This window comes from Mustela lutreola, chromosome 1, assembly GCF_030435805.1.
Source record: "Mustela lutreola isolate mMusLut2 chromosome 1, mMusLut2.pri, whole genome shotgun sequence".
NCBI classification, from domain to species: domain Eukaryota; kingdom Metazoa; phylum Chordata; class Mammalia; order Carnivora; family Mustelidae; genus Mustela; species Mustela lutreola.
Window position 1 is genome coordinate 235,809,212 of NC_081290.1, and position 26,636 is coordinate 235,835,847.

Below are 26,636 nucleotides of genomic sequence, written 5' to 3' on the forward strand. Positions count from 1 at the left end.
GTGGGGAGGGTCACTGAAGAAGACATTGAGGTAAAATTCAAGTAGGTGAAATTTTATGTAAGATGGGAAACATAAAAATAAACTTTAATTCCTATTAACCTGAAATTTTAGCGTTCTAGCCATGAGCAAAGTATGGGAAGGGAGGAAAAGAGAAAATCTTCTAGACTTTCAGAAAATCAAGCCTCTTCTTGGTTCAGTTTTCTCAACACTTGTATGAAGAAGGTGATGATGGGTACACAAGAGCATTAAAACTCAGGCTTCCATTTTTCCTGCTGCTAATTTTGAGATGTTTGAAGGCTAGATATTTCCCAATATACAACTCACCCCTGTATTTTTCAGATCCTGAGTTAAAGACAAAAGTTCCTGTGTTCCTCCTTTAGTAGCTATCAATGCTCTCAAGTATAACTACTAAACTTTCTGCTTTCAGCTTCATTCCCGAGTCTATACATTATTAATCCCCTCTTCTATGTCCTGTACTTGCTTTACCTTTTTCCTTATCCTTCTCAAATTACATAGAGCTGATTATCTTTTGTTTCTGTTTTCTTCAGTTGCATGCTCCAAGAAAAATTTTACTACCCTTGGTCCGTATTTTAGAAGTATTAATTAATTTAAGTAAAAATAATTTATTTTGGGTGACTCAGTTGGTTGAGCGACTGCCTTCCGCTCCCGTCATGATCCTGGAGTCCCAGAATCGAGTTCCTAGTAGGGCTCCCAGCTCCGTTGGGAGTCTGCTTCTCCCTCTGACCTTCTCCCCTCTCATGCTTTCTCTCACTCACTCTCTCTCAAATAGATAAATAAAATCTTTAAAATATAAAAATAAAAATAATTATCATAGCATAATTTTAGTTAATTCATTTCACAGATGAGGAAATGGAGATTCACAAAGATTACAGAAAGACAAATAGTGGATTTAGTATCCAAAACCAGGTCTGTCTGATCCAGAATTCTTTATCCAATTGCTTCCTGAATATCTACCCACTGAGTGGCTTACAAATGCCTCCCACTTAATTTTTCCAAAACTGACCTAGAAACTAACTTCCTCCACAAAAAGTGCTCTTCCTTTTCAGTGTTCTTTTATGGTGAATGATGGCACTACCACCAAATGCATTCCCAAGCCAGAAACCTGTGGCTTGTTCTTGATTTATCCTATGTCGTGCTCTAGCAAAATTAAGTCAATATTTGGGTTAAATATTTTATTTCAAGATGCTTGTAAGTCACATCAGTAGATATATACATGAGATTCTTACTTTTATCATGACCATAGAACTTGCCTCTGTCCTTCTCTATGATCTGTCTCTCTGAGAGTATTTCAGAGTCGTCTTTTTAAAGGAGTTCCAATCCTGCTCCATTCAATCCACTCTATCTATAAAAGCTATAGTGTTCATCTTAGAATTCATGTGATTCTGTCACTTTGTACCTTGCATTTCCTCAATAATTTCATTGACCTTAGCATCAATATAAGGAATGGAAGAATCTAATGAAAAGAGTGATCGTCCATAAAAATCAGAGCTTTACATTCAATTTATATTTATTTACACTTCATGTATATTTTTTTCATTTAATTTGCACATCCCTGACTCTTTGAGCAGGTAATTTCAGAAGTGATGTTCTTTGTGTACACAGTGTCTGGTTCTTTAAAACAACAACAACAACAATAGTTTGGTGTGAGTAGTAGATTAGTAGAGTATTAAGTAGAGCTGGGTAGGAACCATCTATGTTTCTCTTAAAAAACTCTCAGGATAGGGACACCTGGGTGGCTCAGTTGGTTAAGCAGCTGCCTTCGGCTCAGGTCATGATCCCAGCGTCCTGGTATCGAGTCCCACATCGGGCTCCTTGCTCGGCAGGGAGCCTGCTTCTCCCTCTGCCTCTGCCTGCCATTCTGTCTGCCTGTGCTCGCTCTCTCCACCTCTCTCTCTCTGATAAATAAATTAAAAAAAAAATCTTAAAAAAAAAAAAACCTCTCAGGATAAAAAAATGCCCATGCCCTTTAACAGACGAATGGATAAGGAAGATGTGGTCCATATACACTATGGAGGATTACGCCTCCATCAGAAAGGATGAATACCCAACTTTTGTGGCAACATGGACGGGACTGGAAGAGATTATGCTGAGTGAAATTAAGTCAGGCAGAGAGAGTCAAGTATCATATGGTTTCACTTATTTGTGAGCATAACAAATAGCATGGAGGACATAGAAAGATGGGGAGGTGAAGGGAGTTGAGGGAAATTGGAAGGGGAGATGGACTATGAGAGAATATGGACTCTGAAAAACAATCTGAGGGTTTTGAAGGGGCAGGGGTTGGGAGGTTGGGTGAGCCAGGTAGTGGGTATTATAGAGGGCACATATGGCATGGAGCACTGGGTGTGGTGCATAAACAATGAATTCTGTTTTGCTGAAAATTAATTAATAAAAAAATGCTCATTTCCTACACTGTCCACATGAAAAGAGGCCATAAATTTATCCAAGACAAACATGTTAAATTACTCAGGAATAAGAAGTAAATAGTAAAATTGGTATAAGGAGGTAAGATCTTCTGTGTGTGGGGGGTCTGCATGTGTGTTGACATTTTCTTTTATGTCTGTAAGCCCTTGGGGAATTCAGAAGATGCACAGGAAGGGCTGCTTTATCCAAACCACAATTATAAACCATCATATTTATTTGCCTATTTATTTGTCTATCCACACCTACATGATGAGCTCCTTGAAGGCAGAAACTTAGTCCTAGGCATCTTCTTATGCCCTTTTAAATGAAAATATCTGACACACCATGTGTTCTCAATGAAGGTTTCATACACATTCAAACTTTATTAGAAACCCCTTCTTGACGTCATTATTAACTTTTCTTTTCTTCCTTCTCTATCCAGTTTAGATTCCAACGTATGTTACTGCAGCCATTGTCTTGTTTATCCTAAACTCAACTTGTTCTAAACCGTACTGTCTCTCTTATATACTCAGTTGAAAAAAAGGACTCTAATGACTCTTAATGAAAATAGCCCTGTATTTTGGGGAAGTTAGAGATAATGACTGCACAAGATAGACTGATACTACTGTTGATGAATGAAGACATACACCACCATAGTTGTCTACTTTCAGCTTCTCCAATGCATCACATTTCTCCTTGTCTCTTCTACCTGTGCTTTCTCTTTATTTTTTGCCCGGCAGTTCCTGTTTAGTTTCAACTAAAAATTCCTTCCAATATTTCTTTTTCAGTCCTGTATATTACATTAGCATCACTCCTATACATTCTCGTTGCACAATGGACCTTTCATTGTAGGACATATCACAACTCTAATAAGATGACTGGTTGTATACTCGGTTGTTTAGTGTTGGTTTCTCCATTATATATCATCAAAGACCAGGCTCATGCCTACTTTGTTTACCATTGCATTCCTATCATTTACAAGCTCCTAGTTTGTAACAGACATTCAATAAATATTTGCTGAATAAAAGAGTTGAAAGGAATGAGGTTTTTTAGAAGATTTATTTATTTTTTTGTTTATTTATATTATGTTAGTTACCATATGGTACATCATTAGTTTTTGATGAAATGAATGAGTTTTAACGAATGAATAAAATCCCTTTTGTTTGGTGAGCATCTACATGGATTTGTAACTCTGCATTATCAGAGAGGAAATTAAGGAGAGTCATGGAAAAAGACTTATTTTCTCCACAATAAGGTGATAGTTGTTTCTCCACTTATTCTTCAGAGCCTTTCTTTAACTTAAATATTTCTAAGTTATTTTTCCATTTTTAGAGATGCAGAACCTGATTTCCAGAACAATAATAGTGTTTTGTTAGAGGACAAAGGAAGGGATGAGCAGAACAGGGAATATTCCACATGGTTAGCCACTAGGCATTGAAAGTAGATGTCCTTGTGGATCTGATGGGAGGCCATATGTGGGGTTCTGTTGGAAAGATGAGACTTATCCTGGCTGGCTTGCTATGATTTTCAGATATGTGTGTGATTTGTGTTAGACATTTGTCCTGAACATAAAGATTAGTGGCCTGTAGCCTGACAAATTGACTAAATACTGAGTTAATGATGATTCTCCACTGAGGGAAGATGGACAGAACTACCAAGCAAGACTGAACATTGAAGTGAGCATCTGAAAAGACAGGCCTCTTCACACCTGGAGAGATGCAGCCCTAGGCAGAAATATCTCCAGGGTTTTGTTATATCAGGCTAGAAGCTGATGTATTTCAATCCAATAGACATTTATTGATTTTCCACTATGAAGTACCCTCAGCCACAGATTCAAAGAATGAAACAGTCTCTGCACATGAAATTTTAGGAGTTCTCTAACTGGGCTGACACATGGTAGAATGACTCTTGCCAGACCTTCTTTATCAAACTACCAATAAAGCTAGATCCAGGCCCCACTGAGGTTCATGTATTCTAACATCATGGATTCCAAAATTTCTAATGCACCACCAATATGAGCTGAAGTGTAAGTTTCTAACCTGGGAAAGTGTTAATTTGGTTGAATCCTTGTTCATGTCCCACACTGACTTGAAGTCTTGGGACCTGAGGCCTCTAGGTCCTCTGGGTTCACAATCTTCTGTTCTAACCTGTCTTTAATCCTTGGAGATGTCAAGGGATATACAGTTGCACTCCACTCTTCCAGGCTCCATGTTGGTCTTCCCTACTGTAAGCGTGGTCTATGTTTGTCCCTTATGTCCCTTTATCTGTCCTTACTAATCCTGGAACTTCTTCTTTTGTTCCTTGGTCTGTTTTTCACCTGCTGTGTTCCTGCACACTCTTATCAGCACCTTCCCTTTGCAAAGCAGTTCCGGGACCAGGATCTGCAAGGTATAAGCCCTTGGTGAGCATACAGAACTATTAGGGAGTAATGGAGTAGAGACGATGAGAAAAGGAGCTGGTGAGGAGGAAAGAGGCAGGTGGGGAAAGAAGGGGCTCCAAGAAAGAAGAAAGGACAAGATTAGAATTCCACAGATAGATTATAAAGCTTACACTCATGCAAAAAGAATGGTGTGAAAGAGAGGTATTTATTAGGAGCTTAATTCTGAGCCCCTACCACATATATTCCTAAGATGTTTCTATGATTTTTCTAAAGATCAGAAATGCTATGGATGTATAAAAAGACAAGCAAACAAACATAAGTGGTCATGATAGATATAGAATTGGCCATTTCAGACGGGGGCCAGACACATGGAGATTGAAATTTCATATGCTATCTCAGAGTTTTTATTTTTTTAAGTTTATCTTGTATGTGTAAGCATGGGTTTATATTTGTGGATGCATTTATGAATGAGTGTCCTGTTGTCCTTTGGGATGATGTGGGCAAACACTAAGATATCCACCCACCCTATATACCATAGCAAGACACAAATCCAAAATGAAGTTGAACAGTTGCTTTTGGAATGGGTCATAAAATAGTCCTTTTGTGACCCATGAACCAAACATGGATATTCTTTTCTCTACAATGGGGCAGAAGAAAGATATGCACATAGACACATTTAACACAAAAAAGAGAAATAAAGTCAAGGTATGGATTATAATGCTTGGTAACTAAGATATTACTGAAAGACCTGTCCTTTCTTTGTTTAGTGCTGGAGGAGATGGAGTAGGTAGAGATATTGGGAGTGTCATTGCCATATTCCTAGCCTTAGGAGGGAGGAGAAAAAGGCTCAACAATCAATCAGAGACCAGTAAATAGGATGGGAGTAGAATGCTTGCTTAATGTAAAATCCTATTCAGTAATCTATAATCAAAGAATACTGATACTATTAGATTAAAGAGAATGTGTAGTAAGCGATACCTAAGAAGTTTCATGACAGGATATGTAAAGCCACAAACCTTCTACATATAGGACTTTGGAGGTAGGTGAGGAAAGTTCTGAAGTTTCCCACATCTAGCTGCATCCTTCCTTCCAAACCATCTTTTGGTAGCTTGCAGTGTCAGTGGATGGCTTCGGTTTGTTTGGTGGGAGCTTCATCTGGTTTGGAAGTATTTAAATATAGGAAGCAACATTTCATGCTTTTCCAGGTCTTTAATTATCCAGTATTTAGGTGGAGGAGCCTAGCTTGTGTTATTATGGTAGGCCGTGAGGATATAAGACTGAGGGAGAGGTGGGTGAATGATAAGGTATTCACAGCACTATTTGGATGATCAAGTTCATTAGTGTGAAGTCCATTGGACCCTCTGCCATGCATTTACTCAACAAGAACTTATTGAAGACTCTGTGACAGATACCGTTCCAGGGATAGAACCGTGAAATAAGCTGACACGATATCTATCCTCTTAAAGTTTACCACTTCTTAAGTGAGAAAGCTAAGTAAAGTAAAATGAAAATAGTGTGGTAAGTCCTCTGATCGGATAATATGGAGTGCCAGGAGTGTACCTGGGAACGTTACCTAATTTGGATATTGTTCAGGAAAGCTTGCCATGTGCTGAACATGAGAGAGTTAGCTGGAGAAAGAAAGAAAGTGGGCCAAACTGAAGAAACGTCAAGGGCCAAATGTAGGAGGAAAAGGAATCAGACAAGCATATTTTCCAGAGCTGAAGATTACATGGGAGGTGTGTGTGATGTAGTCAGTGGACTAAAGTTATCTCCCTTTTGATATGCGAGAAGCTTTCTGGCTTCTTCCACTTTTATCGTCTCACGTGGTGCCTGGTGTTAGTTAATATAATACTTGTTTATAACTGGAGAAGGAAAACTATTGAAAAATAATGAAAGTCTTTCTCTGCTTGACTTATTTCACTAAGCATGATATGCTCTAGTTCCATCCATGTTGTTGCAAATGGCAAGATTTCATTTCTTTTGATGGATGCATAGTATTCCATTGTGTATATATACCACATCTTCTTGATCCATTCATCTGTTGATGGACAGCTAGGTTCTTTCCATAGTTTGGCTATTGTGGACATTGCTGCTATAAACATTCGGGTGCACATGCCCCTTTGGATCACTACGTTTTTATCTTTTGGGTAAATACCCAATAGTGCAATTGCTGGGTCATAGGGCAGTTCTATTTTCAACATTTTGAGGAACCTCCATGCTGTTTTCCAGAGTGGTTGCACCAGCTTGCATTCCCACCAACAGTGTAGGAGGGTCCCCCTTTCTCCGCATCCTCGCCAGCATCTGTCATTTCCTGACTTGTTGATTTTAGCCATTCTGACTGGTGTGAGGTAATATCTCATTGTGGTTTTGATTTGTATTTCCCTGATGCCGAGTGATATGGAGAACTTTTTCATGTGTCTGTTGGCCATCTGGATGTCTTCTTTGCAGAAATGTCTGTTCATGTCCTCTGCCCATTTCTTGATTGGATTATTTGTTCTTTGGGTGTTGAGTTTGCTAAGTTCTTTATAGATTCTGGACACTAGTCCTTTATCTGATATGTCGTTTGCAAATATCTTCTCCCATTCTGTCAGTTGTCTTTTTGTTTTGTTAACTGTTATCATATGATCTCCCTGATATGAGGAAGTGGTGATGCAACATGGGGGCTTAAGTGGGTAAGAGAAGAATAAATGAAACAATATGGGATTGGGAGGGAGACAAACCATAACTGACTCTTATTCTCACAAAACAAACTGAGGGTTGCTGGGGGGAGGGGGTTTGGGAGAAGGGGGTGGGATTATGGACATTGGGGAGGGTATGTGCTTTCGTGAGTGCTGTGAAGTGTGTAAACCTGGTGATTCACAGACGTGTACCCCTGGGGATAAAAAATATGTTTATAAAAAATAAAAAATTAAAAAATAAAAAGAAAAGAAAAATAATGAAAGTCTTTAAAGTGACTTTGAGGAACTACATGGGTGTCGGTAATACCATAGTGTTAGGTAGAGAACCATGAGTTCCTTGCAAATTCTTGTTGTGAGAGTACACAACAAGAGATTACCGATGTGGATACTACTCCCACAACCAGCTAATGTGTCTTCAAGTTAAAATTCATTTGCTTACCTTAGTAGATAGTAAATAAATGGGCATGTTATCTTAAAAATTATTCCCTAAAATCATGAGACAGGTGGTGCCCAGGTGGCTCAGTGAGTTAAAGCATCTGCTTTTGACTCAGGACTTGATATTTGGGTCTTGGGATTGAGCCACATGTCTGGCTCCCTGCTTAGTGGGGAGTCTGCTTCTCCCTCTCCCTCTCCCTCTGGCTCTTCCCCTACTTGTGCTCTCTTGTGCTCTTGTGCTCTTTTTCTCTCACTCACTCTAATAAATAAATTCTTAAAATAAAAAAAAAAATGAGGAGACAAAGTAGAAGCCCAGAAAACAAAATAAAATAAGACAAACCTGACTTCAAGTTTGTAGAGATGGAAGAATTCATTGATGTTTCCCTACCTTTACTACTCCTCTATCACCCTTCTATCAACTGGCAAGTCCTACCAATTCTGTCTTCTCATCTTCCTGATGTCCCTTTGGCTCTTCTGTTACATTGACTTAGGCTGTCATTTTCTACCTCACTACAGTAATTACACTTGGTTCTTTGTTTGCAGAATGAGTTCCTATTCCATCTGGGTTCATATTAGGTCTTATAAATAGTGTTCCAATAAATGAATACATTTAGATTTCACAAAATAGCTTTACTGGCTTTTAAAATAAACTTAGAATATTTTCAGGCTTCTTAAATGCTCAGAAATCAATTGTATCCTACATGAATTACCTATTTTTTAAATATAAGGCAAACTTGATAAAATTGTCTAGTTTGGGGACAATATGGAGGGAGATAGATCTATGACACCTTTTAATTTTACATAAATTGGTTTATTTAGGTTTTATGATTCTCATCAATCATGTTTGTTAATGTATATTTTCCTGAATGTCATTACATTTTGTCAGAGCATGAGAGTTGATTTCAAAATACCATTATTGTTAAAAACGTATCTGCCTTGTCAATAGAATTTTTTTGTCTTTTTATCTGGATTTTTAAAAGCTTTTTAAAAAAGATTTTATTCATTTATTTGATAGACAGACATCACAAGTAGGCAGAAAGGCAGGCAGAGAGAGAGAGAGGAGGAAGTAGGCTGCTTGCTGAGCAGAGAGCCCAATGTGGGTCTCGATCCCAGGATCCCAGGATCATGACCTGAGCCAAAGGCAGAGTCTTTAACCCACTGAGCCACCCAGGCACCCGAGGTGTATACACTTCTAATATAAGCTAGTGGTTTTAATAATTTACATGTATCTTTTTGATTCTTGAGGAATTTTATTTTACTTGGTGTGAATAATTTTCAAGCTACTTGTGGGATTATCCAGTATTTTCTCACTGATCCTCATTCATCCAATTGCATATAGTATTATAAAAATTGTAGCCAATTTTAGGACCACAAATTCTGCTCTTTGGCATATTTATTCTTGAGCCAGCTGTATACTATGTAATTTATTCATGTGTTTCATTTGTTTTATGTGTTTATGCATTTAATACATATATTCAAGTTAATCATGCCATTTTATTTTTAACTCATAAATGGCATAATCCCTCTTTTTATTATAACTTAAGACATTTTCTTTACATAGTTTTTACTTTTAGAAAATATTCTGAATTATGTTACCCTTTAATTATATCTCAGGTAACCTTCTCTGTATCATTCCAGTTTCAGTATGGGTGCTGGAGAAGCCAGCAGTATTTTGTCATCTTTTGATTCCTATACACATAGCTTTACCTCATTCTTTTTCAAAGCTATATACTCTTCCACTGTATGAACATACCGTAAATGTTAAACTCATTCCCTCATTAAAAATTAAACTGGTGCTAACATTTCAATTTGTATTTTTCATACTTATTTCAATCAAATTTAATATTAAATATCTTGCTGCTATGAATCTCTTTTTAAAGAGATTTTTAAAGGATTTTTAAAGAGATTTTAAAAGAGATTTTAAAGAGATTTAGAGAGTAATAAAAATTTCTTTATTTGAGAGAAAGAGCATCTGCATGTGCATGAGAGAGAACACACCAGCAGGGGCAGAAGGAGCAGGGTGGGGGGGGGCAGAGCTAGAAGCAGACTCCCCAGTGAGCAGGGAGCCCAACACAGGGCTTGATCCCAGCACCTCAGATCATGACCTGAGCCAGTGGCAGATGCTTAACTCACTGAGCTACCCGGGTGTCCAATGCTGTGAATAGCTTTGTGTCTTTTTTTTTTTTTTTTTTTTTAATAACTGTGTATTTGGAAGCATTCCTATATTTGGAACTTCTGGGGCAATGTTTCTTTATGTTTTATGTTTTTATATGTTTTTAATGTTTTTTTATGTTTTTATACACATTGGCAAATTACTATCTAAGAATGTTATACATTAAACCCTTCTAAAATAGTTGCAACAACTACTTCCTCAGAACCTTCACAGGACAGATATTATCAATAAAGCCATTGGTCTTTTGCAGTCTTTCTTAATTGATAAATAATATGCCTCATCATTCATCTTTTATTGAGTTTAATTACTTATGAGACTAAGAATATCCTACATGTGTATTATACTTTAGAATTTCTTCTAATATGACTTCGTTATTCATATTCATTGTCAACGTTCCACTTGATCAAAGGGCTTTGTTTTAGTGATCAGTAAGAATACTTTGAATAAATGTTTATGTAATTCCATATTTCCCATTTGGATTAATCTTTAATTGTGTTACTTTTGCCAAGGAATTTATTGTTTCCTGTTTTATTATTTTTTCTCTGCAGTAGTTTGTCCCTCCAATTTCCATTTTGTCCTCCTTTCCTCCTTTAGATATTCTCTGGGTGAATATGTGATGGGGGATATGGGATATGGGCAAGATGGGCTATACATGATTTTGTGGCAGTAAATAGGAAACCAAAATTCTGGATCTGAAACCTCGGTGAGGCTTTTCTATACATTGGCCTCTGCTGTAACTCTATTTTTAATGAAATGGACTCCACCTAGGTTTGAGCAGTGAGGATATTTTCTGTTGCTGACTGCCAGTCTTGCCATTTCTTCCTATCTGAAACTATAGTCTTTCTACTTTTCACTTCTTTCTTGTTGGAATAGATTTTACATCACATCTGCCTTTAATTGCTCAAGGCAAATTGGTGCATCTGAATTAGAATGCAGAGGTCTTGATGGGAGATGATAGCCTGTGGGAGAGAGCAGCCAATGCAAGCATAGAAATAAGAGGATGTAAGAAGATACTTAGGGAATGAGCCCCTGTAACATGAGCTTGTTTGGAAGGTGAGTGAGATGATTGCCTGTGAAAGAAGAATTGAGATAATTTCAAGGTATTCAAATTGAGGAACCGTGTTATACTATCATTTGCTGAGTTGGGAAATATAAAAAGAGAAACAGATTTGAAGCAATGGAAAGAGAAGTAGGGGAGTTTGGAACATGCTGAACTGGATACACCTGTGGGATTTTGAAGATTTTGAAGATGGCAGGCATGGGGTAACTAGTTTCAACCTGAGGAGAGAAGAATAGCTTCAAAACTATAAACATCAGAATCTTAAACATAGGAATCACAAAGTCATGGCATTTGGGGATATCACCCAGGTGGAGGTTGTTCACCTAGAAAGCAGCAGACATAGATAGAGCACTATAGAGTATCAATATTCAAGAACAAGTAGAAAGAAAAATGAGAGACTACTGAAGTTGGAGAAAAAGATTTGTGTATCATGTCACAAACAGAAGAATTTTGTAGGAAGGACACAACTGTTTCAATGAAGTCTCACAAGAGTGAGTCGTTACATAGATTAGACTGGGGAAAGAATGCTGTGGTCTAACTTTATCCAGAGACTGGGCTCCCCCTGCTGAGATATCTTCTGTGAGGGGAGGAGGGTTCTGATCTTTCCTTGAGACCAATCTGACATAGTGAGTTCTTGGTGGGTGTCTTTTCTTAGAAATTTTCCAACCTGAGAATATCTGATAAGAGCCAAGGCAGACATTCTGTTGTGGAGAAAGAGAGAGAGAGGGAGGAAAAAAAAAAAGAGAGACTGCATGGTCTACTTTGTTGTTAGACATGGGGCATGTCTTTGTTTAACCCCTGACCCCCAGGAGCGGGTCTGTTATTCCAGGTCACGAGTGCTGGGACTTTACATCGAGCTTTGTTCCAAATCCCTAACTAGTCATTGTCTCTCAATCTAACCGTATTTTGGACACTTATTTTCCTAGAAAACCTCCTGGGCTGCTGTTAACTGGGCAGGTCTAAAATTATATGCCAGGAGTTATGTGATTTGTATCTCTGGGAAAAAATTATTTTGATATCATTTGTATTCTGACTGAAAATTGTAATGACAACTTTGTCAGGTATTTATTAGTAAAGAGAAGAGACAAGTGATAGTGTATCACTTTACAGAGCTGAAAGTGGGGGATAATATTGAAGAAGGCTTAGAGGGTTATCTGTAGATCACTGTAACAATAAGCCATGATATTTTTATTTTCAGTCTATGAGACATATCCAGTCCAAGACCATGGTGGCCTCATTCAACTTGAGCAGCTTCAATCTGGGCCCCTTCATCCTGCTGGGAATCCCAGGGCTGGAGGAGTTCCATGTCTGGATTGGGATTCTCTTCTTTATTATTTACCTTGCGGGTCTTGCAGGCAATAGTGTCCTTCTCTACCTTATTTCCATGGAGCGTAGCCTTCATGAGCCCATGTTCTTTTTCCTCTTCATGCTGGCTGCTACAGATATCATCCTGTCTAATACATGTGTACCCAAACATTCAGCATCTTCTGGCTGGGTCCTCAGAAAATCACCTTTCCTGCCTGTCTTACTCAGATGTTCTTTCTCCACTACAGCTTTGCCATGGATTCTGCCATTCTGCTGGCTATGGCATTTGATCACTATGTTGCTATTTGCTTCCCCCTAAGATACACCACTATTCTCACCTGTCAGAGTATTACTAAGATTGTAATGGCTATTGTTGGCAGAAGCTTTTTGATCATCTTCCCATGTGTGTTCCTATTAAAGCGACTCTCTTTTTGCCGAACTCCCATCATACCGCACACATACTGTGAGCACATAGGTGTTGCACAACTCGCCTATGCAGACATCTCCATCAACATCTGGTATGGCTTTGCTGTACCTATACTGACTGTTACATCAGACCTGATCCTTATTGGCATCTCCTACAGTCTCATCCTTCATGCCATCTTTAACCTTCCATCCCACGATGCCCGTCAGAAATCTCTCAACACGTGTGGTTCCCATGTTTGTGTCATTCTTATGTTCTACACACCAGTCCTGTTCTCTGTTCTCACCCATCATTTTGTCACAAAATTCTGCACTCCTTCCATATACTGGCTGCCAACCTCCATGTAGCCATCCCTCCTGCACTCAATCCAATCATCTATGGGGTGAAGACCAAGCAGATTTGGGAAAAAATCATCCTACTCCTCTTCCTTAAAGGGAACCAGTGACATGAGACTGAGAGCTTGGGAAAGGAAACAGGTAACTATATTGACTTTGGAATGCATTTCATTTTTTTACAGCTAAAATATCTGTAATGGTGATTTAAATACATATGAAATCCTAAAAGTCCTCCATGTGCTGTTGGAATCTGTAAGATAAAGTAAGGAGCTAGATGTCGAGAAATGCAATAAAATAAGTTGAAGAAGATATGTCTGCTTGAAAACATAGATCACATGGAAATTTCTATCTCATTTTGAGATAGATTTCCAAGATTTATGGGATAGAATATTGATTGTATATAATGTGGAAAAAAATAGAATATTATTCTTAATTAACAGGTTAAAAGAGATAACTAAGGGTCCAACAATTTGAGCTATCTTTGTTGGATACGTTCCATATGAAAGATGGTAAAGCTAACAGCAAATGATTACCATCCTTAGGAATCATCCAGGAAGATTAATCATCGAAAAGCCTGGTTCTCAAACATAGATAGGTACCAAAATCACCTGGGGGATTTGGTAGGAATGCGAAGTCCCAGGTTCTATCCTACTTCAATGGATTTCTGTGTTCTTTAACAGCTCTCTAGGTGATTCTGACACCTAAGAAATTCTGGATCCTTCCAAATGTGAAAAGTCCTGGTCCTTTGAAATACCCATATACTTGGTTCTTCTAGTAATTTCCTAGCTTGGAAGTAAGATAGGTGTCTTTCATGCTCCCCATAATTGCCTCTTGCTTAGTATTAGTGATCCATCTTAAAATTCCATAACTGTAAATATCATATCATCAAAATATATTATCAATTTTCTGTCTTATTATAGTCTTTGAAGGATTTCACTTCTGGCACAAAAAATTCTTCTCATGATGATTTTAATGAACGCAGAGATGACCCATTAATAACTTTGTGTGGTAGCCTCTAAAGATAGCCACAGTACTATATTTCATAACCCATGCTTCTGCAGTGTGAGCTTGCCATTCCCACGTTACAGTTGGAGTCCAATTCTACTTGTCTTGGATCTGGGTTAAACGTAGCGGCTCCTTGATAAACAGAATTCAGTGAAAGTGACATTCTGAGCCTTCTGAGGTTAGACCACAAAAATCTTTGCAGCTTCCATTTGGGTCTTTTGAAATGATTTATCTTGGTATGGTCTGTCTTAGAACCCAAATACTGAGCTACAAGAATCCCGAGCAAATGGGAAAGCCATGTCTAAATATTCTGGGCAACGACTCCAGTTGAGATCTCAGCCACCAGTCTGCAACAACTACCAGTCATGTGGGTAAAATACCTTCAGGTATCTGTAGGCTCAGTTGGCATCTCTTGGTAATGTATTAGGGACTCAAAGAGAGAACTACTCAACCAAACGAACCTTAGTCATAGAACCACATGAAGTAATAATTTACTGTTTTAAGCTAATAAACTTGGGAATGGTTTTATGCAGCAATAGGTAAATGATGCAGAACTTCGGTGCTGGTATAGCAAAACCTAAAACATGTAGCATTAGCTTTGGCATAGACAGCAAGCAAAAGCTGAGAGGGCCTAAAAGAGGCCAATGACAGTGAGGAAATTGTTATTTGAGGCTGGAGAAAAAGGTATAGGTGCTAGGTATCAGAAGTTTTAAAATACCATAACTTGGAGGGGCACCTTGGTGGCTCAGAGGGTTAAGCCTCTGCCTTTAGCTCAGGTCATGCTCCCAGGGTCCTGGGATCGAGTCCCACATCGGGCTCTCTGCTCAACGGGAGCCTGCTTCTTTCTCTCCCTCTGCCTGTCATTTCCTCTGTTTGTGCGCTCTCTCTGGCAAATAAATAAATAAATAAATTAAAAAAAAAATACCATAACTTGGAAAGCAGAAAATAGGCCTAATTAATTGATGCATTTGGCCAAGGAGATCTTGAAGCTGACTACCGAAAATATCAACATTATTTTTATGCTACAGATGACAAGTACAGATAGATGTAAGCTAAAGTGAAATTTTTCAGTGTTCCAGCATAAATTGGAGTAAATGCAAAGGAGTCATGGCTGGCTAAAATCAAATGAAACATAAATCTTCCCCAAGCCTCTCCAAATGACAAAAGACTCTCAAATAGAAAAATATGTCCTCACGGGATAATACCATTTCTAGGAGGAGACTATAAAATCCTTTGCTAAGAATAGAAAAATATTTAAGGGTATGCCTATTTAATTTTTTTCAATTAGATAAGAAACTTCTAGGAATCTTAAGGCTATTTTCCCAGAGAACCATAACTTTTCAGGCAAAATCAGACAGGGGGCAAACTGGGAAATATTTGGGGGTACTTTTTTTGTCTAAAGGAATAAACCCTAAAGGATTCATAAATAACTACAGTTTTTATGAGAAAGTTACAGAGGTAAGCACCATCAGCTTCGAATAAAAGGGACAGTTAATGCAAAATGAAAAAAGGCTTTTGGGTCTCCAACTTCACTAGGCAGGAAGCAGGTGAAGAAAAATACTCAAGAGGTAAACACAGGCTACTACTTAATGGGCAGCAAAGATGACAGAGAGTATAAAGCCAATTGCCCATAGGTTAAATAAAAGCTATGGAAAATCATTCCCTGGGAGTAGGAGTAGGATTGGGTCTTTGTTAAGAAACCAGTAGTATTAACCTCCTCCTGGATTTTTAGAAACCATAATGGACTAGTGACCGTAATGTGACTCTCCCAATATTTTACATATGAGGATCAGTTGCAGCTCTCTATCTCAGCATCACCAGAGTGTGTTGGCTGTGTAGATGGCAGGTTTTTTTCTTATTTCTTGACTTCTTAGGTCTTCAGATTGAAAGGAACTGCGTTCAGGGATCTGCATACAAGGAACTGAACTGAAGGAGCCCTATTCACAAATGCCCTGCTAAAGAAGTTGAGATCCTGGATTTTTGAACTAGTTGCATAATAGGAATGAAACCTTGGGAATCTTAGGGCAGAGGTGAACGTATTTTGTTTTTATTTTTGTTTTGTTTTGTGACTGTTTTTGTATGTAAAAGGAGATCTGTGTTATTATGGCCTAGGGTGCCCTGTTGCTGGTGATGAGTTTGAAAAAACGGATGTGATAGATGTGACATTTCAGGATATCCAAGAGTGGGTTATAAGAACCCTTACATCTTCTTCATTGGTGTCCTTGGGTAGATACTTGCATTTTTGGACACTCTTCCCAGAACACAGCCACCATCCCATGAGAATCCCAGACTGCACGTAGAGTTTATGTGCTTAACAGCCTGGCTGAGCTACTAGTTACCAGCTGGAATGAACTGCATCAGTTGCTTAGAATGAACTGCATCTCCATCCACAATCTGACTGCAGCCTCAGGAGAGAAAGAGGGAGAAGGAGAGACCCCAAACAACTGCATGTGTGATCCCAGGAGATCTACAGAATCATGAAATAATAATAAATTGAATGAAACCACTACTTTTGGGGGTAGTTGGTTATGCCATAATAAATAATTGGAAGAACCTGACTCTCAGTACTCTGAATTTTTCTCTAAAGATCTTGACCATCCTACCTCAACTACTTCATTCCTTATAAATACCATAGAATGTGTGTTTCCACAAATTCACGCAAATTATAATAATCTGAATTTTAGGCATTCAGTTCCTGACCCATTACCATCTATTTTCACTCTCGTGAATCCCAGTTCAATAATCTCTCTACCTTTTCAATGCATTTATAATGAGTTGATCTTATTATCTTCTCACATTTCCCCATTCTTCTCCTTTTTCTCTCCTCTTTACCAGCCTTAATTTTATGATTCATTCTTAGAATTACTGTCGAATACAAATTATTTCTCTCCTTTCACCATCTTTTTGCAACACACCCACACCCAGAACCACATATACTTCACTGTGCTTTTCCAGTAATTGATTTCTAAATCTAACTTCTCACTCTATGTCTGCAGGTAGGGAGTAAAAATTGTAAATAAGCTGACTCATGTTATTTAAATTCAGCATTGCTGAACTAAGAATGTCTTTTTAGTTATAAAGAGACCACAGTAACTTGATAATGATAGGGAAACATAATTTCACTTAGACAACAGAAACAAATTGGGACTTCTCTGTGCAAGCTGGTGTATATGCACCCGAGTTTTATAATTCATGGCAATCATATCACATTTCTCCATTTATTTTTGTACTCGTTTTTATGGTTTTGTTTTGGGGTTATTGGGTTTTTGCCTCCCTCAGGCCCTAAGATCCCCCAGCAAGTAGCTGCTTCCTTGGGCTGTGTGAGTGGCTTGGGCAGTTTAATGGATCTATATGCTGTTTGGTCCTGCCAACATTCAATATCTGGAGTTAGGGCATCTCAGTGATGTAGAACCTCTCAGGCCTTGCCTGGTCCCCGACAGAGCAACAAGCACCGTTATCCTATTTAATTCTGCTAAGGATCCTCTGTATCAAGTGCTATTATCTTATTTTTAATATAATATAATTAATATAATAATATTATTGCAATATCCCCATTTTGTAGATGAAAAACTGAGGCTCAGAGAAGGTCTTACTTTGCCCAAATTCATACAGCTAGTAAATGGAGGACCTGGGATTTAACCCATACAATCCAGTCTCAAAATCCACATTCCCAATCCCTAAACCTTAAGGCTTGGGAAAGGCCCAATTTGGGGAGTGGATTACATTTTAAATGCTATGCACTTGTTTACCCACCTTTACTAAATTTAGTTTCTTGAAAAAAAAATTTCCTCACCACTGGTATGTGTATACGTGGATCTCACTAGCTTTGCTTAGACATTGGGACTATCTACCTCCCAGTAACAAAGCCCACCTTCCTCCCGCAAGTGGGTAACTTTCAGTCATTTCTGAAGACCCTCAGGCTGCCATCACTGGTGCCTACAGATCCGCACCAGTCCAGAGCCATTACTGTCCCACTACCAATTAGTGAAATGTCCTTATTGCCTCAGTATCCATGCCTCTGTCCATGGCCTCCTGCAGCTCCTCTGCCCATTGCAATCTATTCAAAATTTCTCAGCTAGTAAATGTCAGACCTGGGATTCAAATCTATATCTCTTTCATTTTAATTTCTTTTATTTTCTATAGAATATAAACTCTATATTATAGAGTTTATATAAATATAGAATATAAATTCTAATATAGAGTATAAACTCTATGAGTTGCACTAGATTATGTATGTTTTTATACTTCTGAATCGCTTTCTAAAAATCTTGAACTAATTTACACACCAACTTGCATGAAAGGATTCACAGAGAAATGTTAAATATAATTGTGCTCTGAATATGTACTTCTCGTTCAGTACCATGAGTCAGATGTTTAGGGTTGGAATGAGGGAGGGAGGGGAGGGATAACTAAGATGTTTACAGTTCTATGAGATCTGCCTGGTGAGTACCATTGAAGTGAATCTGAGTCCACTTTGTCCACTCTTCCTTAGAAATCTATCTTCCCATGGCTCAGATATACCCTAGTCTTGGGTAGTTCCAGATGACAATCCAGTCCTGGGAGGAAATGCTATTGTAATTTGTAAGAGTCTCTCCCAACCCAATCATTTCCACTTCTAATTTTGCACCTTTCTTCTGTAGGTACTTAGATACTTGGCCCGAGTGAAGGAGAATATTGAGGTACAATTTAAAGGGCCACCATGTCATTACCATTACCTCAGTGTGTTATAGGAGAAGAATGTTGGATCTTTGGATCAGTAGCTTATCTTCTTACCTAATTAGACGAAGGAGAAAAGACAAATAATTACCCTAACAAAGTCATAAACTGTTTAAGGGAAATAAAGACTCCAGCTCAAGGTCAATGTGGAGAAATTCAGATGAATTAGAGTGGTAATTGTTTTCTTGTTTGAAAACAAGAGAACAATCTTGAGATTGTTTTCTTGAGGGCAGGTAATATGTGGTATTGAATTAACCAGGAATTGGAAAGGAAGCCATGCAAAATCTAACTCAAGGTATATCTCTTCCCAGTCTATCCTCATCCTGTGTCACCTCCTTTCTTCCTAACTCCCCACCACCGCAAGCATTTGACACAGTACAGCTACATATTTTGTTGTTGTTGTTGTTGTTTGTTTGTTTGTTTGAGAGCTGGGCAGATATTAACTTACTATAGGATAGTGATGACATTTCTCCTGCCTTAAAAAATATCCATCCTTTATGAGAAGACTCTGATATGACTGGCTATATGTGCCAGTCTCCCCAGGGATCTTATTTGCTAATTCACCACTCCTTTTAACAGCTAGGACCTTTGGTGCTCTGAGCCACACCATAGCCTCCCTGGGTCAAAGAAGCCTTCAGAAGGTGGAGATAAATAAGACCAAATCATACATCCAGGAGCTATGTTACTTGTGCTGGATCAAGATTTTTCCAGTATGGTTAACCACCAAGGCTGGGGTGAGTGTTAAATGGATGAAATGGACTAACAACATAAGGTTGAGGACAATTCTGTAAAGCCAGGAGGAGCAGTAGGGGAAAATACAGAAGGAAGATAATCATACAAAGTTATTAATGTCCTTGGTCACTCTGATTGTCCCCTGAGTCCATTATTAAAGGTATGGTTCCTTTAATTCCTCAGGTGTTTGCATAGCCTAATTGCCTATACTCCATCTTTTCTTTGTGCTTCAGTCCTTTATGTTGCAGTTAGAGATTTTAGTCTCTTGCTGTTTCCTTTATGGGCTCAAGGCAAGCAATTCAGATAAATTTCTGGGGACAGCCTTTCTTAAATCAATGATGAATTCAGAATTTCTTGACACTAACTGCATTTTGTTCTCACTCATATCACCTTGGCAGGAGTGAATCTATTATCTAACTCTCATCCATCTATCTATCTGTCATCTATCTATCTATGATCTATTTACCACCTATTGATTAGAAAGTAATCTTGTGCTTGAGTACCTAAAATCCTCACAGTGCCCTCAGAAAGCCTAGGGGATCAGCAAACTCATCTGATTTCCAACCTCACCAGGGTCCAACTACAGCTATCACCCAAATTTCAATCAAATTCTCTAATTCTTTCCAGTAATTTCACATGCAGGAATCTTAGAAGCCCACCAAACCAGGAATCTCTGCTTCAGTATCTCCAGCTTCTATTGTCTTTTTCGGGACAAAACCAGATGACTGTCTTACTTAACAGCCTAATAGAAATTCTTCCTTTCACTCAAATAAGATACAAAATTTTCTTCATCTTTGCTGTCTCTTAGTGGCAGTACGGAACATGTTCATTCCTATTGTACTGAAGGATCCCAAATACCACAATTTTTTCTCTGTTCCGAAGGAGTTTAATGAGGGGAACACAATGACATCATCATATTGATGGGATTGGGGTCATGGAGGAGCGATTCTATCTCAGATCTCAGGAGAGTCCACCAAACCCAGTTACATGAGAAGTCATCTGGGATATCTCTGAAGATCTTAACTTAAAAGTGGATGAAATCACAGTGCCTTCACCCTTGGATTACAGACTCAAGAGAAGTCAATATGTCTTTCAACTTGAGGAACTAAATGACGTTTCTTCTTCTGACAGGCAAGTACACAGACCAATGAACTGAGACGTGCAAAAATATGAGAAATATCTGTATTATACCACATGCTTCTTAAATTATAGAAACTGTTTTATGAGATGTTTTCTGTGATTTTTCTCAATTCCCTGACAACCTTATGAAGTAAGAATTATCATCTGCATTTTATATTAGCAAACTGAGAACAGAGGGGAATAAGACACCTAACAAGTAACTGCAATCAGGCCAGATTTTGAACCCAAGCAGTCTCAATTCAGTCTCTGATCTCTTATTTTCCAGGCTACATAAAGAGGGTGACAATCTTAGGAAATGAGTTAACACAAGAGTTGTCTGAAGCATTTGAGGGAGACTCAGATTAGGACACTAAATTTTATTTCCTTTGTGAAGCTTTCTCAAATAAGAATGGCTTATATATCTTTTCTTCATAGCATACATCAGCATAGAATTTCCACATGTATATTGGAGATTACTTGATTAATTATGTCTTCTTGTTAGCAAGCCCAGTGTAACATGGATTATGCATATTCTTACTATTTAGTATGAACAAAACATCTATAAAAGTGTCTGTACATAGTAGGCTGTTAGTAATGCGCTTTTGACAAAGTAATAAACTGAAAGAGCAACTTAAAAAACTTTAATATTAATATTAATAGAAATAGTAATATAAGTATTAATAGAAATATTAATTTCATAAAATTGGAAACCTGAGACACTGAAGAGGAATAGTGCTTGTCTGATGTAGATTGTTTATATATATAGACTTAAGGAAAGGAGAAATACTCTCAGAGTCAGAGGTCCGGACATTGAAAATGAGTGCCCCAAGAAAGCATACAATTTCTGCCATTTGATTTGTACAAGCCTCTTCCAGATGACTGCTTCTGAGGATATCAGATATGGGAGCTAAGCATCATAAAATTATTGAACTATACACGTTTTGTAACTGATTTCCCAGATAGGTGAAAGATTATATTTCATTAATTTTTCTATTGTTTAAAAACCACAGGTATTCTCTGGATAGAATTAAAACAATTTATACTTTCCAAGATGGACATTGAAATGTTTATTGTTTATTATTTCATTATTATTATTATTATTATTATTAATTTATTGAAATGTTTATAGTTAGGAATTATGACTCTGACTTCACCTACAAGGATCTCTCAAAGCAAGATGACTCCAGTGAAAGATGCCTCCCTCACTCTTTTCTGCTTGGCTGTTGTCATAATTTCAATCTATAGTTCAGTCACTCCCCAAAACCTTCTTTTACTTAAGTCACCTGTGAGCCCCTGGTCTGGGACTTTCTACTTCCCTTCCTATGGCATGCTTCACTTGGAGACTTCGGGGCATGCTTCACTCACACACCTGTGAGGCTCGTGGCCTGGCCATTTGTATCAGGGCTCATACTTTAAGGCAAACAAAACACACTAAGTCAGATATATCTTATAATCCAACTAAATCATGTGGCCAATCAAGAAAGCAGATAGAAATGTATTATATCCGTAGATTAGATTAGACTATAAATGTATTGAAGAACTAAATAGGAGCACATTCTAGAGTACATTGAGTGAAAAGAACATGATGGGGATCTGGTGAGAAAAGAGCTTGTCTGAGCCAAAGAAACACAGTTTTTCAATTGTGATCACTTAAAAAAAGTCTGTTAAATTCATTTGTTGTGTTCAACATTTTATCCATTTCCCAATTAAATGCTGTTTTTTGGTCTTATGTATGTAAGGCATTAATGTCAATTGTAGAAAAAATGAGACTCAAATTTCGTAATGTATGTAAGATACACATACACTATGGGGCAGGAGACATACACATTCAGAAAGCAGTTTATATTTCTTAAGGGAGGTATGCTGAAGATGTAGGACTGTCTCACCACAGCAGCAGGGATCATAGAAGGGCCATGATCATAGAGGGGAACATAGTCATGTGGATTTTGAGAGTCTGTTAAATAGTGGTTTGCCAGGTGACCAAGGGGAATAGCTATTCTGTGCCCCCAAAAGGCAGCATGTAAAAAAGCACACAGATGTGATAAAACATGTTCCATGCCTGGAACATGAAGTATGTGGTGGAGTAGGATTGTAAACAATCTAAGGTAGATGGGAAAGAGCAAAAGCAAGAGCTTTGCATGCCATATCAAGATCCTAGCAGGATGGTTGAATAATATTCCATTGTCTATGTGTACCACAACTTCTTTATCCATTCATCTGTTGAAGGGAGAGAAATCAGAGAGAGATACAAACCGTGAGAGACTATGGACTCTGGCAAACAAACTGAGGGTTTCAGAGGGGAGGGGGTGGGGAGAGAGGGTAATAGGGTGATGGGTATTAAGGAGGGCATGTGTTGTGATGAGCAATGGGTGTTATATGCAACTAATGAATCATTGAACACGATATCAAAAACTAACGATGTACTATAAGTGGGTTACTGAAGTTAATAAAGAAAAAAAAAAAAGGTCCTAGGAGAAAATGGAGCTCACAGTTACATTAGGAACATTCAGGGCCGTTTAATACAGAAACCATTTTCTGTATTAGGTAAGGGTAGGGTAGATAAGGGTAGGGAAGTCACTAGTGTTTGTGAAGTTCCTGGATTAGTGACAGGAGGCTCTGTTGTCATCCCTTGGACTGAGGGGACAAGAGGAAGACATGGTTATAAGAAGAAACCAAGGCCAGAGAAGGATATTTAGAGAGATAAAACCAGCTTGCAGCAATCCTTTGGGGAGGGAGTTGAAGGAATAAATCCCTCACCTGCCTTTAATCCTCTGTTGGTGTTTCTTATGGTCAATGCCAATCAGAAGTGAGAGAGCAAGAGAATCTGGACTGGACTATTTCCAATGTCCCAGGAACTAGAACATAATGGGAAGTGGTGGAGTGTAGACAAGAGGAGGTCAATACAAAGGATTCTGAGTAGCATACAATAAAAAAGGTTATATTTGTGTTATTGTTAATGAATTTCACATGATAAAATATTTCCTAGCAATGTAGAGTCTTCACTGAAAGATGGAAAACCTAGAAATAGGCATATTAGTTACAAAGCTATTTTAATACCCCAGGCAAGAAATGAGGAAAGCATGAATTGGAGTAGAACTGCTGGGAATGAAAGAGAGGCAAAAAACTGAATGGTTATGTGGGAGGAATAAGTGACATCTAGGATGATCCATTTCATTTTCTAACCACTTTCAGGAAGACAAAGCCGTGTGTTCTCTTCATCATTATGCTTTCTGCATTGGTCACCAATGACACTGCCTTCCATCCTTCCACATTTATTCTACTTGGAATCCCTGGGATGCAAGACCAGCACACGTGGGCTGCCATCCCCTTCTGCTCCATGTATATCCTTGCTCTCATTGGCAATGGAACCATCATCTATATCATCATGACAGATAGAACTCTGCATGAGCCAATGTACCTCTTCCTGTGCCTACTTTCTATCACTGACCTGATTCTCTGTTCCACCACGTTGCCCAAAATGCTAACAATCTTCTGGCTTAGGTCCCACATAATTTCCTACCATGGCTGTCTCACTCAGATGTTTTTTGTTCACACTGTCTTTGCCACAGAGTCAGCTGTTCTACTGGCCATGGCTTTTGACCGCTATGTGGCTATCTGCCGACCACTTCATTACACTTCCATCCTCAATGCCGCAGTGATTGGGAAGATTGGTCTGGCATGTGTGGTCCGTGCCCTCCTCTTTGTTTTTCCCTTTGTCATCCTCATCGAACGCTTGCCCTTCTGTGGACATCACATCATCCCCCACACCTATTGTGAGCACATGGGCATTGCCAAGCTGGCTTGTGCCAGCATCAAGCCCAACACCATTTATGGTCTCACGGTGGCACTTTCAGTCACTGGCATGGATGTGGTCCTCATTGCCACCTCCTATGGCCTGATCCTGCGGGCTGTGCTGCGCCTGCCCTCCAAGGATGCCCAATTCCGAGCATTTAGCACTTGTGGAGCCCACATCTGTGTGATTCTTATTTTCTATGTCCCTGCCTTTTTTTCCTTTTTCACCCACCGCTTTGGCCACCAAGTACCTCCTCACATCCACATTGTACTTGCAAATCTCTATCTCCTTGTGCCTCCTGTTCTCAACCCCCTGGTCTATGGCATTAATACCAAACAGATCCGCCTGAGAGTATTTGGCTTTTTTATGGGAAGGAGGTAGCTAGACTTTCTGTGTACCCCAAAATCAGTGGTAAAAGTTACAATTAATCTGTCACCTTCCTTGAGCTAGAGATTTCGGTTTCTGGTAATTCTAGCAAGCCAGTATCACGTATTATCTGAAAGAGTTTGAAGTGTTTAGAATAACACATTTATACTTGCTGAATCTGCAGAATACTATTTTCCTGTTAGGCTATTATGTGGCTCATCATGTGGCTGTAGGTTTTGAATCTTTGAAGGAACACATCAGGAGGCATGGTAGTAGTACTTTTGACAGTAAGAACCAGTAAGTTACTCTATTTTCAGAAAACCCAGCCCTGGAAAGAAGAAAAGGGATCAAAAAAGACTTACTCACGTATAGCTTCAAGAAATTGAGAATGACACACACATCCACACTGATTGATTGACTGCCAGCACTTTCTTAGACCAAGACTGTTTGCAGTAACAGTGTCAACCTTAGACAAAAGATGGGCTGAGGCAGCCCAGGATCTTCTGGATCTGGCATTAGACCAGATGGAGAATGATGACTGCTAATCAACTCTTTGAAAGAAGTTTGGAAGCACATGTATCAGTGGGAAAGCCATAACTCAAGTTTCTCAAAGAATTGTTCCAAAAATGACACTGTGAGCTAAGATAGTCACTTCATTTCTGATGAGCTTTGTATTTTTGCCCGATATTCTCTGAGCGATGAACTTTACATGTAAATGATTTTGTGGGCCCCGATGGAGGTAGTCTGACCTTTTGTTTGCCTCATTTAGTCAACACTCTGGGTATATACAAAATACCAGGACATAGAGTTTGCTGCTAGTGCTAGCCAGGGTAACCCAGGTTAGTTAGAGTTAACAAGTAGCTTTCTCCAAAGAGCTGGCCCTCATGATTTAGCACAGGCTTGCCTTCCATAGGAGCTGGGGTGTTTGTCTTTGGATACCTTGAAAGAGATAAAAGCAGATAACCAGTTTATCCTCATACACAATACATCTGTCTTCTCCTAAGCCACTTTTTCACTGTATATTTTCTTTGATCAGAAACTCTCCATCTTCTAAGGCATTTGTACCACTTTTCAACTTCAGTATCCATGTCTTTCTTTTTCTAAGATCTGAGATTCAACTTATATAGACTTGATTTAATTTCTAATGTGATGTTTGAAGCATAGGGTCATCTAAGAAGATTTTTATTTTGCTATTATGAAATATATCACATAAAACCTGCCTTTCAAACCAGTATGTTATATAGCCATCAGCACTATGTATTTCCAAACATTTTGTCACATAAATAGTAACTTTATAACCATTATGCATAACTCCACATTCTGACATCTGCCCAGTCTTTGGACATCTCTAATTTACTAAGAACAACACCACAAGCCTTTTGCAAGAACTTTAGAAAGACTGCTTATTTATTCACTCTTTTAGTTGAACATTCATTCAAAAGTATATATTGAAGATCCACCATGTAATAGGTACAGTAGGCACTGAATTTCACAGGTGGATAAGACATAGTGTGTGACTTTAGGAAATTCGCACTCTAAGGAGAGAGGAAGTAACGTAATACAGCAGAATATGGCATTGCAGTGACAAGGTATAAAAGATCCTATTAAAGAAGAAAGTATGCCCATGTTAAGATAATTCTATTTTTTTTCTTACAATGAAATAATTATTAATTTATGATCCATCCTAAAACTAG

The 26,636-nt window shown here is 38.5% G+C and overlaps 1 protein-coding gene and 1 pseudogene across 1 annotated transcript; both read left to right on the plus strand.

The window, feature by feature from the left end:
• Positions 1-12,372: 12,372 nt before the first annotated feature.
• On the plus strand, positions 12,373-13,321 carry LOC131821489 (olfactory receptor 52H1-like; annotated as a pseudogene).
• Positions 13,322-24,006: 10,685 nt separating this feature from the next.
• On the plus strand, positions 24,007-24,957 carry LOC131821497 (olfactory receptor 52D1-like). Its single transcript, XM_059157646.1, has one exon. The coding sequence runs from the start codon at positions 24,007-24,009 to the stop codon at positions 24,955-24,957; it is 951 nt and encodes a 316-aa protein (XP_059013629.1).
• The last annotated feature ends 1,679 nt before the right edge of the window (positions 24,958-26,636 follow it).

Bases quoted from the DNA above. Each gene is read 5' to 3' on its own strand.
- LOC131821497 (XM_059157646.1), top strand. From the start codon at position 24,007: ATGCTTTCTGCATTGGTCACCAATGACACTGCCTTCCATCCTTCCACA.